The sequence below is a fragment of the Labeo rohita genome, chromosome 9 (genome assembly GCF_022985175.1).
Source record: "Labeo rohita strain BAU-BD-2019 chromosome 9, IGBB_LRoh.1.0, whole genome shotgun sequence".
Classification (NCBI taxonomy): Eukaryota; Metazoa; Chordata; class Actinopteri; order Cypriniformes; family Cyprinidae; genus Labeo; species Labeo rohita.
In genome coordinates, this window is record NC_066877.1 from 37209655 (window position 1) to 37224765 (window position 15111).

Sequence of the window (15111 nt, forward strand, 5' to 3'; positions counted from 1 at the left end):
CTTTAAATATATATTTAAAAAAATGTATTTTAAAACTGAGAGAACATTCAAATGTAATATTTGCATAACATTTTCAAAATGATAGAACTGAATGTATCTTTAACATTCGCAAAAGCAAAAAAAAGTAACATTCAAAAAAAAAAAATTTTCATAATGGAATGGAATTTAACTTTCGTAAAACCAAGAAAAAAATCTGTAAATATAAAAAATGGGTGTTTTATATGAATCTAATGTTCACACAAGCAACAAGAAAGGATCTTAATAAATTAATAAAAAAATAGATGGAATGTTAAAAAAAAAAATCATAATGTTTTCATGACAGTTTTGAAATGATAAAATGTAGTTTCTCTAACAAAAACATGAAAAAAATGTTTAAATATAAAAAATGTGTTTTAAAATCTGATAGAACATTCAAATGTAACAATACTCATGAATGTTTAATGATAAAATGGAATGTTTCTGTAACATTCACAGTTTAAAAACATTCAGAACTGATGTTTTTATAACTTCATGTTAGTAATTTTAACATTCCTCTAACGTGCACATAACCAGAAAAGAAAAAAAAAACACATCTTAAAAAAAAAACTGAATGTTTTGAACATTTAAAAAAAAAAATCAGAAATAATATTTTCGTAACAGTTTCAGAATGATTTTTAAAAATGTAACATTTTCATGAGTTTCAAAATGATGAATGTTTCTGTAACATTCACATGAAGTTTTGAATGTTTAAAAACATTCAGAAATAATGTTTTTATAACAATGTTAGTAATTTTAACATTCCTCTAATGTTCGCACAACCAAAAAAAATCTTAACACTTCTTTTTAAAAACGGAAAGTTTTGAACAAAAATCCAGAAATAACATTTTCGTAACAGTTTCAAAATGATTTAAAAAAATGTAACATTTTCATGAAAGTTTCAAAATGATAAAATAGAATGTTTCTGTAACATATACATAACCAAGTTTTGAATGCTTAAAAACATTCAGAAATAAAGTTTTTATAACCTAATGTTAGTCGTTTTAATAACTCATAACTTAACGTTAGTAAAATGCTCTTATGGCAGTTTTTTTTGTTTTGTTTTTTTATCTATTCTTCTCAGTAGAAACATCAGAGAAGACCTCAGAAACTCTCCATTTAATGTAGGAGAAAGAACAAATCATCTGCAGATTCACTTGAAATAAACTGGCTGAATTGGACATGCGCTGTAAATTAAATCAAGTTTAGTAATGAGTGAGTGTGCAGTGATCTGTTCTCTCTCTGAATCCTGTAAGAAGTGTAAATCCTTCAGCTTTAGCCTGTCATGACTAACAAAACAGGGAATATTTGGGGTCGTCGGGCCTTTATGCAAAACTGAAGCGGTCGGTGGGAAGGATTGGCTGGAGGAGCGGATGTGTTCAATTAACCTTTGGACTGCAGGAGATGCTCTCGTCCCACAGCGCTGCTTTAACACCCCTCTCCTGAGCTGTGAAGAGAAAAAATGATGTCACAAGTTTCAGAGTATTTTATTTTGCTAATACGGAGACATTTACAAAGGAGCGACTTACCTCATTTCATCCCAATGACTTAATGCTGAACGTGGCTCAAATCTGATGTGAAACAGAGATGATTCAGGACGACAGTGTGCAAATCATTCAGAGCCACTGTCACGCTGCATATGGAAACAATTCACATACTGATGAGGGTTTTTGTATCTATCAGACTGTTTTCAACAGAAGTCAACATTCATCACATCTGTATGTTTCATTCAGGGTTGTTATTATTAACAAGAATTACAGTATTACAGTTTATTTACAAAAACAGATGTTTTCAAAATCATGTTTTTTCATTGTGCATTACAATTAATCTCAATCAAACTGCAGTTGGGTTATTTTGATAGTAAGTAAAAACGACTAAAAAATACAGCTAACTAACACAATAAAATACAATATAAATATGATAACATAATACAAAACATGATTTTCTCATGTCATCTGTTTTAGCAAATATATTATCATTATTTAATTATTTTAATAGTTAATCATTTTGAACAAAAACAAAATAATATAAAAAATAAATATTAGAAGAAAAACTTCAAGTTAAAATTAGAAATGTTGCCAAATGAGAATATTTACTATGTATGCACACTGTAAAACTGTATTGTTTATAATTTCTGATTTATTTATTTATTATTATTATTATTATTTTAGATTCATTCATTTATTTATTTATTTTGGTTTATGGTAAATATATAATATTTACTGTAGATGTGGTTAGTGTTGCAATCTAAATAACTAAAATTAATTTAAGCCCTAAAATTTCTAACAGGAAATTAAAAAATAAAATAAATGAATAAATAAAACAAAACTAAAACTACAGTAAATTAAACATAAATAGAAATATGTTTAAAAAATAATAAAAATGACAAAAACACATAACTACAAGTAAGATGAAAACTGAAAACGAAACAAAAAATAAAAAAAAAAATCAATAAAAAACAAACTCAAAATATTGATAAAAAAGTATCAGTCAAACAAACATTCTTTAGTGATGTTCTTAAAATGTAAACTAAAACTAAAATAAAAATAAAAATTCTAAGTAGAAATGTACAAATTAATAATAAAAATAAACAAAATTTAAAATGAAAACTAGCTTTTTATTATTCAATTAGTGTATTTTTTATTCAATTAGTGGATTTTAGCACAATTAGTACTGAAGATGCTAAATTCAGGTTGTAAAATTCAAGTAAAATAAAAAAAAATCAAATGATAAATGTAAAAAAAAAACACACAATTTTATAAAAAGGAATTATTAATAATTTTTTGTTTTAATAATTTAGTATGAACTGACATCCTGGAAATGCAGGTATTTATTATTTCATATTTAATTAATTGAATACTAAACTATTCAAAATATTCAAAATATTCAAAAAAAATGTTTATGTTAAATGTTACTACTTGTTTCAGAACATTCAAAAGTAACATTCCCATAATGTTTGCAAAAGATACAATGTAACGTTCCCTTAACATTTACATCACCAAGAAAAAATGTTTCTGGACATTTAGAGAACATTCAGAAATAATAACGCTTTCATAACTTAATGAAATCATTTGAAAAACATTCTCATCAGCTGAGATGTTCACGTCCAGTTGAGCCTTACAGTGCATTAATAAAACTTAATTTTAGCAGCAAATGCAGACAAAGAGTTCTTTCTGAACTATGAGGGATGTCAGAGTATGATCTAAAATCTAGTAGACAATAAAGCGTGTCACTAACAGATTTTGGACTGGATTCATTCCCTGCAGACACACGATCACATCGTGACTCTCATGTGATTCAGACGGACGGCTGTTATTTCGTCAAAACATACTTGTTTGCTTTCCTTTTTTAAAACGCCGCCTGCAGGAAGGTCATTCCTCACACATTTAGTCAGAATCTTCACTTGACAAAGCCATTCAATTCATGCTCTTGAAAAAAAAAAGAAGAGCAAAATGTAATGTTAATGATTTTTTTCATGTTAAATATTTTTAAATATTTTGTATGAATCCACCATGAAATTTGGGGTTGTAAATTCAGATTTTTATTATTCAGTTAGTGGATTTTAGTACAATTAGTACTGAAGATGCTAAATTCAGACTGTAAAATAAAGATAAAAAAAAAAACAAAAAAACAATTGTATAAAAAGGAATTATTAATTATTTTTTGTTTTAGGAATTTTTTGTTTTAATAATTTAGTATGAACTGACATCCTAGAAAATTTTGATCATTATTTCACATTTAATTCATTCAATACTAAGCTATTAGTAAAAAATAAATAAACAAATAAAAAATACATCATGATCTTGAAAAATAAAATATTTTTAAAATATTTTTAAATATGTGAAATTGTTTTGGATAATTTCATCTTAAAACGTGTGTTTTTATTATTCAATTAGTGGATTTCAAGTTATGAATTTCAAAATGATCTTTATTCAGGAGGAGAAATTCATGATAATGCTAAAAAGAATTGTGTAGAAATAATTTTCATTTTAGAAAATGAAATTTTATAAATAAAACTGAACTAAAACTACAATAAATGAAATCTAAATAGAAATGTTTAAAAAATGATTTTAAAAAAAAGATAAACATGACAAAAACATAACTACAATTAAGATGAAAACTGAAAACATATTTAAAAATAAATAAATAAAAAGCGAATTCAAAATATTGATTAAAAGTATGTCAAACAAACATTTTTCCAGTAATGTTTAAAGAATGTTTGTTCAAAGTTATCTGGTCTTTAATAATGTTCCCAACTGTATAAAAAGAATTGTATTAATTATTTTTTATTTTAATAATTTTTAGTTTCAATAATTTAGACTGAACTGACATCCTGGAAATTAATTAGCAGTATGTAGGCCTCATCTTAATTTAAAAAAATAATAATAATAATAATAAAATAATAATAATAAATGATCTTGAAAAAGTGTATATTTTATTTATTTTTATTTATTTTTTTTAGTAAATTTTAAATATTTGAAATTATTTTGGATAATTTCATCTTAAAACCTATTATTTAAATTACTGGATTTCAAGTTACGAAATTCAAAATGTTCTTTATTCAGGAGGAGACATTATGCTGAAAAGAATTGGTGTAGAAATAATTTTCACTCAGAAATTGCTAGTAAATTTCACAATTAATTACAAAGAAATGGTGAGTTGCACATTAAATTAAACGTGACATTTAGAGGAAAAACTGAAGACAATATTTCCTTGTAAAATGTGCTCTTTGTTTTATTTACTTCAAAAGCATCATTTTACAGTGGTGCTGTGAAGATCTGAGTAAAACAGAAGAGTAAAAGCTCGATGTAAGATCCTGCCTGAACACAGGAGAAACACGGTAAATTACAAACACGGGCATGAAAACATTCATCTGTTAAAGCCTGAAATTAGACATTAAAAATGTGACAATCATCTCTGAACAACTGCAGTCGTCATCTGCGCACTCATGACACGCTCCGTCTGATGTTGGGAGGTTTATTTGCGGGCCAGGATGGCGTCGTAGATCTTGCCGGTGTGGTGGATGTGGACGTGTGTGAATCCGGCGGCGTTCAGCAGACGACTGTAGTCGGAAGCCTTGCGCTCACGTCCCTCCGTCTGAACCAGCATGTTGAGCGAGTAGAGCTGCGCCGTCAGAGGACCACTGTCATCCTCATACAGCAGAGACTCAACCAGCAGCACACCACCACCTGCACACACACACACACACACACTTACTGAAATGCTATTTAAACTTATTATTATTACTAAAACTGTTGTTAGAATCATTTTAACATCATGCTAGTAACATGCTAATCATGCTAACATCATGACAGAAACATGCTAGTAACTTGCTAATCTTGCTAAAATCATGCTAACATACTAGTAACATGCTAGTAACATGCTAATCACGCTAAAAACTATTGATGTTAAAATCATGTTAACAACATACTAGTAACATGTTAATAATGCTAGAATCATGTAAGCAACAAGCTAGTAAAATGCTAATCATGCTAGAATCATGCTAACAAAATGCTAGTGACATGCTAATCATGCTATCAACGTGCCAGTAACTTGCTAATCATGCTAGAAACATGGTAACAACATGCTAGTAACATGCTAATCATGCCATCATTGTGCTAGGAACTTGCTAATCATGCTAGAAACATGCTAGTAATATGCTAACAACCTGCTAATCATGTTAGAATCATGCTAACAACACGTTAGTAACATGCTAATCATGTTAGAAACATGCTAATCATGCTAGCAACATGCTACTAACTTGCAAATCATGCTAACAACATGCTAGTAACATGCTATTTGTGATAAAATCATGTTAGCAACATGTTAGTAACATGCTAAAAACATGAGCAACATGCTAGTAATTTGCTAATCATGTTAACAATGTTACTAACATGCTAATCATGCTAGTAATATGCTAGTAAGCTGCTAATCATGTTAGAATCATGCTAACAGCATGCTACCCAGATAGCACACGTACATCTGCAAGATGTCTGTTAAAGATCTCTTGATCTGGAAAGCATCTGCTGTGTACAAACATCTGGCAGACATCTGTAAGATGTCAGTTTTACATACATTCTAAATCATAAACATCTTAAAGACATCTAATAGACATCTATTTGACATCTGATATGAAACATCCAATAGACGTATTGCAGATGAGCAAACTACATCTTGCAGATGTCTTGCAGATGTAAATGCAGACATCAAATAGACATCTCCAAGATGTACGTGTGCTATTAGGGTAGTGACATACTAATCATGTTAGAAACATGTTAATCATGCTAGAATCATGCTAAAACATGCTAGTAACATGCTATTCAAGATAGAATCATGTTAGCAACATGTTAGTAACATGTTAGGAACATGTGAGCAACATGCTAGTAACTTGCTAATCATGTTAACAACATGTTACTAACATGCTAATCATGCTAAAAAATGCTAATAACTTGCTAATCATGCAAGAAACATGCTAGATGTTTAATTATGTTAATAACATGTTAACTATCTATCTATCTATTGTCTAATCTTTAAAACTACTTTGAACTTCAAACTACCTCAAACTGAAAACCTTCAAACTTCTGGCTTTAAAACGTTTTAAACCTCCTGTTTTAGCTTTCTCTACTCAATTGTTGCTGCTACTGATTTCACTGGTTTTACAGCGTGTAGGTTTTTTATTATTCTAGATGAATTTATTTATTAAACATAAGAATTTGACACACATACAGACATCTAATAATAATCAGCTGCACTAACTGTTTCTAACTAACATCATTTAAACATTATTCATGGAATGTTTTTTCTTGAAGTGTTTTAACACATTTTTTAAATGTTTCTACTTGTTGCAGAACATTCAGAGAAAATTCAAAAGTAACATTTTTATAATACTTTTAAAATGACACAATGGAATGTTCCTCTAATGTAGCGTTTCTCAGCGGGGGCGTTCGGACAGCATCGGGGGGGCGCTGGAAGCAATATTTTTGAAAGGGGGGCGTTGAGCTGTTCCTGGGGGGGCGTTTGGTCAAGACGAGTTTAAACCAAAGATGTATGAGCTGAAACTTGCAAAAGAAAATGGTCTGCCACATCCTAACGCTGTCTTTACTGGATACATCAAAACGCACTTTCTATATCTATTGTTCAACTTAGCGCAGGCAGAAACAGAACGCGGCACCCGTTTACTGTAGCGCTCGCGCTCGGTTGTTACTGAACGACTGATTATAACGGGATCTGTGAGCTTTAACACACGTGTCGCGCTGTTCGCGGTCAGTGTAGTAGTGCTGTTCGCTGATAGTTTACACCAATATTCCCGCTCCTAGACCTGACTGTGTATCACTTCCTTAGCAACGACTTCAGTTTGCTTGACTTTCTGTAGCGCAGCCGCTGCGTCAAAACAATATCAAGCATTTATACACGATAAAGCAAGAGATGTTTTTTCTTGTTTAGAAAAATTAATATTAATACTTTTTGTTTGCTGATTGGCTGCAGTTGGTTTGAATACCACATTACTAAGGAGTTTATTCAAAGCTCACAATTATAGCCTAATATATCCACGTTGGTTTTTTTTGCTCCTTTTTTGCTTCTAATGATAATGATACTTCAAATGATAAATCAAAAATGTGATGAATGTCATGTGCCATTTAATGACATTTAAAAAATAATATTATGTATGAGCTGTTTTAAGTGTTAAGATACATGCTTTCAAAACGGGCCTAAATATTATAAATAAAATATAGCCTATGATATACACTAGCATTAAAAAAGGTCAGTATGCATTTGTTTGTTTAAAAAACAGCCTACATTAAAAACAGTAAATCTACCATTTAAAAAAAAAAAAAAAAAACTTTTTTTATTTGAATATATTTTAAAATGTGTTCTCTTCTCATGCTAAGCTACAGTATATTACTACAGCTTTCAGTGTCACATGATCTTTCAGAAATTATGCTGACTGCTGCTTAAGAAACATTTCTTATTATTATTATAGCTGGCACAACACACTGACAGAAAAGCAAGATTTAAAATTTAATTGACTATAGCAAATCCGATGTTTTCACTGGCCAACTTAGTTTTGTTTTGTTAATATAAACAAATTTTGAGTCATGATCCAGCTTTGCTTGTGAAGACTGAGAAGCTTCATTTATAGCCAAACATGACACCCTCACCTACTACCAATTCACCTGCTTGCTGTGCTTCAAAGCAGTTTATTTGGTTATTCTACAACCTTTTCACTTTTATTTTGCCTCTGTCCCAACTTTTTTAGAGTGGGATGCATACTTCAAATAAATAAATAAATAAATAAATAAGTTTATATTTACAAAATACATTTAAGTTGGTCAGTGACTTTGGAAATCTTTTCTTTGTACTTCTGTCAATTAAATAAAAGTTAAATAGAATGAACAAATGACAGATTTTATGATTTTACAAAATGTCCCAACTTTTCTAGAATTAGGGTTGTACTTAGTTTTTTTTAAAGTAAACTTTGAAATATTCTCACAAAATCTATAAAATATAGTAAAGTAGTAAATATAAAGTAAAGTAAAGTAAAGCATGAGTAAATGTGGTATTTACTCACCAAAATAACAATGTCCACTGTGTCATTTTTATTTAGTCTTTTTAAATTTGGGGCAACAAGATCTATCCGCATCTCAACAACACTGAAGCTGTTGCAATGAAAACCACCAACATGCTTAAAGACTCTGTAAATGAATGTTATTACACTTATTTTAAAATAATTTACTCTAAAAAAAAATACTTCACTGTCCTTTTTGATCAAGTCAATGCATTCTTGAAATAAAGTAATTTCCTAAAAATCATAATGACCCCATACATTTGAATTGCTGTAAATATAATAACAGTCCTTATTATAAACACAAAATAATAATAATCAACTTTAATATTCAGTGAGGACAATTAGACTACGATTTATTTGATGGGGGGCGGTGAGGGACCTGGATAATGGGTAGGGGGGCGCTGGCCCAAAAAAGGTTGAGAACCACTGCTCTAATGTTTTCATAACCAAGTAAAAGCATTTGTAAAACATTTAAAAAACTGGACATTTTGAACATTTAGAGAACATACAGAAGTAACATTTTCATAAATGAATGGGAATGTTAGAAAAACATTCTTATAACTTATTTTGTTACCTGGGCCAAATCACTCCTCATATCAACAGGTGTGTTGTGGATTACAGGTACATTTAGAAAATATCCATATGAGAACCACTGTATCATGTGTTCACTTATACATGTGTGTGTGTGTGTGTGTGTGTGTGTGTGTGTGTGTGTGAGTGTATGAGTGGAGCAGCAGCTGTACTGCAGCGACTCAATCTCAGACATGAGTGATTCTGACACCAGCCGAGGGAAACACACACACACACACACACACACACACACACTGGTGATCTCATCTCATAGACTCCCATTGTTTTCATATCAGGCTAATGACATTTTGTATGTCCTGACCCGACCCCAGAATAAACCCTTACAGACACCTGTGCACAAAACTGGATTTAGATACAACATTTGGCAGAATTATGAGCCATTTTAACTAGTGAGGACACATAAAATGTCCTCGCTAATTGGTTGTCTTGAAATTTCACTATTTAAGCAAGGACATTTGGCTGTCAAACACATTTACTCAGCAATCGAAATGGGAACTAAATGGTGACTTCAATTGTTTTTAAATGCTGTTGAAGCCCATTTCTGTCACAAAATTTAAAAGAAATGTAATTGCAACTTTTATCTCAGAATTCTAAGTTTATATCTTGCAATTCTCACAGTTTTTTGTTCACACCTCAGAATAAATAAAAAAAGAAATGTTAGAAAAAAGTAACTGCAACTTTTTAGCTCATAACTCTCAATTCTGAGTTTATATCTCTGACTTTTCTCTCAGAATTATTACATGAAAATTTGCAATTACCATTTTATTTTAATTTTTAATTTAGTTTAATTTAATTTAATTTAATTTAATTTTATTTTGTGGCAGAAATAGCTTCCATAGCATATTTAAATATTGACTTATTTATTTTACATTACATTATTTTACACATCCTGAAAATGAGGTTTTGTCAAGTTTCTAAATGGTTAAGTAGGTACAATAAAATAAAAAAAGGAAAAGTAATAACAACTTTTTTTCTCTCAGAATTATTACATAAAAATTTGTAATTACCTTTTTAAAATTTTGTTTTATTTTATTTATTATAATTATATTTGTAATAAATAAAATAAAACAATTCTAATTATATTTATTTACTTACTTATTTATTTATTTTGTACCATTTTTGCAAATGAGGACATCCTGAAAAGGAGGTTTTGTCATGTTTAACTAATTTCTATATGGTTAAGTAGGAACACACAAATCTTTCATTTGTCACAGAATTCTAATTGCAACTTTTATCTCAGAATTCTAAGTTTATATCTTGCAATTCTCACAAGTGAGTTTTTTTGTTCCCACCTCAGAATAAAAAACAAAAAGAAAGTAATTGTAACTTTTTAGCTCATAACTTTGACTTATTTGTTGCAATTTTATATCTCTGATTTTTTCTCAGAAGTTATTTATTAAATTTATATTTTTAAAAAATAAAATAAAATGTATATTATTATAATTAAATTATGTTTATATATTTTATTTATTATATCTATTTTTTATTTATATTTTATACCATTTTTGCAAATGAGGACATCCTAAAAAGGTTGTGGGAGGTTATATATATATGGTGAAGTAGGTACACACACATATACAAATCCTTCATGAACTATCATCCACAGATGACATGATTTGTTCATTTATTAATCAAGCAATGCAGCATCATCATGTATTATATATGATCACTTCTGTTTGTTTGTTTCATATTTAACAGGCTGAATGTGTTTCAGGTTTCCTCTACTGTGATTTAACAGAATAATTCAGCACAGAATCTAAATTCTGTCTTAATTTCCTCACACGTATTAGGTGAACTGTCTCTTTAACAGGGTGAATGTGAGGTGAAAGCCTCATATTGTTGTCAGTGGATGAATTATATAATGAGCTTCTGGCGGTTTGTGCTGTTGTTGTTTAGCGGAACGAGACGCTCACGGGCCGGAGTTTGTGACGAGGATTCTGTTGACATTTGCTCGTCTTTTTTATAGAGTCAAGAAGCAGCAGCCCTTCAGACATTCACACACACACACACACACACACACACTGAGCGTTAGACTCTCACACCTTCTCAGCAGCTGAACAGGTGTGTATAACAGTGAACAGACACTTTCCCAGCAGCCTTTGCTCCAGACGCATTTCTCATGTTCATTTCTTTTGCAGAAATTCTTCAGTATGTTCAGTTCTGATCTGAACTAAAATAACAGCTACAGATGAATCACAATTGACTGTATAAAAAATAAACATGTATGACTGTGTCCTTCACATCTTCAATGAGCCAATGAGTCAAAACTACATGATGCTTTGCAAATGAATAATAAAAATAATAAATAATAAATGTATACATTTTGTTATTATATTCTTTTATTTTTTTATGTATACTATTTGTATTTTTTTTTAAATAAATGAACACTTTTATTCATTTTTAATCATTAAATTGATTTAAAAATGACAGTAAAGACATTTCTAATGTTACAGATTATTTCTTTATTTTTGTTTTTGTTTTATTTCATTGTAGAAATGTTATATATTAATACACTATAAAAATCACAATTTGGTGAGTCATATATTTGTTACCATTAGCAACATTAACATTACCAGCATGTTGTTAGCACATTTTTAACATGATTAGCAAGTAGTTAGCATGTTGCTAGTCTGTTTATAGCATGATTAGCATGCTACAAGCATGTTGCTAGCATAGTTAGCAAGTTGTTAGCATTTTGCTAGCATGTTTCTAGCATGATTAGCAGGTTGCTAGCATGTTTCTAACATAATTAGCAAGTCGTTAGCATGATTTTAGCATGTTTTAGCATGTTTGTAACATAATTAGCAAGTCGTTAACATGTTGCTAGCCTGTTTCTAGCATTATTAGCAGGTTGCTAGCATGTTTTAGCATGTTTCTAGCATAATTAGCAAGTTGTTAACATGTTGCTAGCCTGTTTCTAGCATTATTAGCAGGTTGCTAGCATGTTTTTAGCATGTTTCTAGCATAATTAGCAAGTTGTTAACATGTTGCTTACATGTTTTCAGCATGATTAGCAAGTTGTTAGCATGTTTCAAGCATTATTAGCAGGTTGCTAGCATGTTTCTAACATAATTAGCAAGTTGTTAACATGTTTTTAGCATGTTTGTAACATAATTAGCAAGTTGTTAACATGTTGCTAACATGTTTCAAGCATGATTAGCAGGTTGCTAGCATGTTTCTAACATAATTAGCAAGCTGTTAACATATTGCTAGCTTGTTTCTTGCATGATTATCACATTATTAGCATGTTTCTGGCATGATTACCAAGTTGTTAACATGTTGCTAGCATGTTTCCTGCATGATTATCATGTTATTAGCATGTTGTTAGCATTATTAGCAAGTTGCTAGCATGTTGTTAGCATGTTTCTAACATGATCAGCAAGTTGCTAGCAGGTTGCTTGCATGATTAGCATGTTACTAGCATGTTGTTAACATGATTACCAAGTTACTAGCATGTTACTAGCATGTTGTTAGCATGATTAGCAAGTTACTAGCACGTTGTTAACATGATTACCAAGTTACTAGCATGTTACTAGCATGTTGTTAGCATGATTAGCATGTTACTAGCATGTTGTTAACATGATTACCAAGTTACTAGCATGTTACTAGCATGTTGTTAGCATGATTAGCATGTTACTAGCATGTTGTTAACATGATTACCAAGTTACTAGCATGTTACTAGCATGTTGTTAGCATGATTAGCAAGTTACTAGCATGTTGTTAGCATGATTCTTATTGATTTGAATTATTGGTTGACTTCACAAAAAATTTGGTTTGTTAAACTTAAAAACTGGGTAAGTTATCCAGCTGCCTTAAAACTGTAAGTTGAATCAACTCAAATATCTAAGTTGTCACTTAGTACAACTTAAAATTTCAAGTTGACTAAACTTAAAATTTTAAGGCAGCTGGGTAACAGATTATTTTAAGTTGACTCAACAAATTGTTTTTTACGGTGTACTTATATTCAGTAAGGATGCATTAAATGCATCAAAAGTGACAGTAAAGACATTTCTAAAGATTTCTATTTCAAATAAAGGCTGTTGTTTTGAACTTTCTATTCATCTGTGAATCCTGAAAAATAAAATGTAGGACAGTTTCCACAAAAATATTGTGCAGCACAACTGTTTTTAACATTGCTAATAATCATAAATGTTTGTTGAGCAGCAAATCAGCATATTGGAATGATTTCTGAAGGATCATGTGACACTGAAGACTGGAGTAATGATGCTGAAAATTCAGCTGCGCATCACAGAAATAAATTACATTTTAACACATATTCACATACAAGACAGCTATTTTAAATTATAAAAATATTTAACATTTTTGGCTGTATTTTTGATCAAATAAAGGCACCCTTGTTAAACAGAAGAGACCTCTTTCCAAAACATTAATTTATGTCAAAATGTTATCCAGTAGAGCATGTCAGTCATTTGAGACTCAGTTACATCATTTGCAAATATTCATGGGATTGAACAGCCCCTCTGAGCTCTTCTGATGCAATTCTTTTCAGGATTATGAGTAGTTCAGCTCTCCACCAGAAATGTAGCTATTAAACTAAAATGACGTCAAACTGTCTTGTGTCTGTTTCACTTTGGAAAGAATGAAGGAGAGTTTCTGCTGTGTTCTCTGCACTGTCATTAAGAGAGAAAAGAGGCCTTGTATATATGTGTGTGTGTTTGTACCTGGTCTACAGGAGTGGTAAATCTTGGCCAGCAGCTCCACACTCCGCTGGTCGGTCCAGTCATGCAGAATCCGGGCCAGAATGTAGAGATCAGCCTGCGGGAGCTCGTCCTTAAAGAAGTCTCCTGTCACACACACACACACACACACACACACACATATATATACAGGAACAAACAATCTACTGATGCATCCCTGTTCAGACAGAGACAAAAACACTCATGAATCACATAGATGAACCTCACATCATGAGAATGTCAATCATTTTTATTAGACATTAAAACTGACTCTATTTTCTAAATGCATCTTACAGATCTTACAATGACTCATCGGTGCATTGGTTTCATTTCTGAAAAAACTGAAATGTCTGGAATGTGGATCTTCCAGATTTTTTACAGAATTACTTTCATGTTTCAATTATTTGCATTATTATTAAAGAACTAGTGCGTAACATTAAATCAAAACCGATTTCAAACTCCAAATATAGGATTTAAAAAAATTAGAGATTAAAAATTAAAAATGTGGGTTTGTGTGTATGGACGAAACTTCGGCTGGTTTGGCATCAGTTTGGCAGTTGTCAAACATTTACATTTTACAGGTTAATTGATTAACAAAACAAAAACAAAACCCATGTCAGTCATGCATGATGTTATTAAACCTGCAGGTTTGTTCAGCATGATAACAGATCAGATGTTGACCTTGTAGCTGTTTATTCAAGACCAATGGCACATTTGCCTGTTGCACTAATTGCATTGTTTATTATGATCATTTATTCTGGATCCACTTTTGAATTGGCTGAAAACAATGCATGTGTGTTTCCAAGAATTAAAGTCTGTAATGAAAATATTTGACTTATAATAGTTTCAACCTTTTTTGTCATATTTGCTAATTTTCTTGTATTGTATTTGTCCTCTGTTTTCCTGTTGTATTATATTCCTGTCTGGAAAATTAATGCATTTTTAGGGGTTCAAGCGCATAGCACTGAAACCCTATTGTAATTGTTAGAATAGTCACGGATGAGCGTTTTTTGCATAAAACTGATTGTGCAGACCAAACCGTAAGTCGTGGAGACGTGAAACTTGGCGTGATGGTAGCACTCACACCACCTACAACGTCACCAATGCTCGCCCCAATCGGCGTGACGGGGGCGCTACAGCGATCAAAAGTACGATATCGCTCATAACTCATAAACCGTCAGTCACAGGCTCAAGTGTCTTATGTAGTTGGAATAAAAAATGCATGCCCCAGATTCAGTCACG

At 30.9% G+C, this 15111-nt stretch overlaps 1 protein-coding gene across 2 annotated transcripts in view; it reads right to left on the bottom strand.

The window, feature by feature from the left end:
• Positions 1–4750: 4750 nt before the first annotated feature.
• Positions 4751–15111, bottom strand: part of asmt (acetylserotonin O-methyltransferase) — a 31996-nt gene continuing 21635 nt past the window's right edge. For both annotated transcript variants that reach the window (XM_051118552.1, XM_051118553.1), the window contains 2 exons: positions 13855–13977; positions 4751–5204 (listed from right to left, as the gene is read on the bottom strand). In XM_051118552.1, coding sequence (XP_050974509.1) covers positions 4993–5204; positions 13855–13977 — 335 coding nt within the window. In that variant the 3' untranslated portion in view covers positions 4751–4992. The remainder of the gene's footprint in view (positions 5205–13854; positions 13978–15111) is intronic.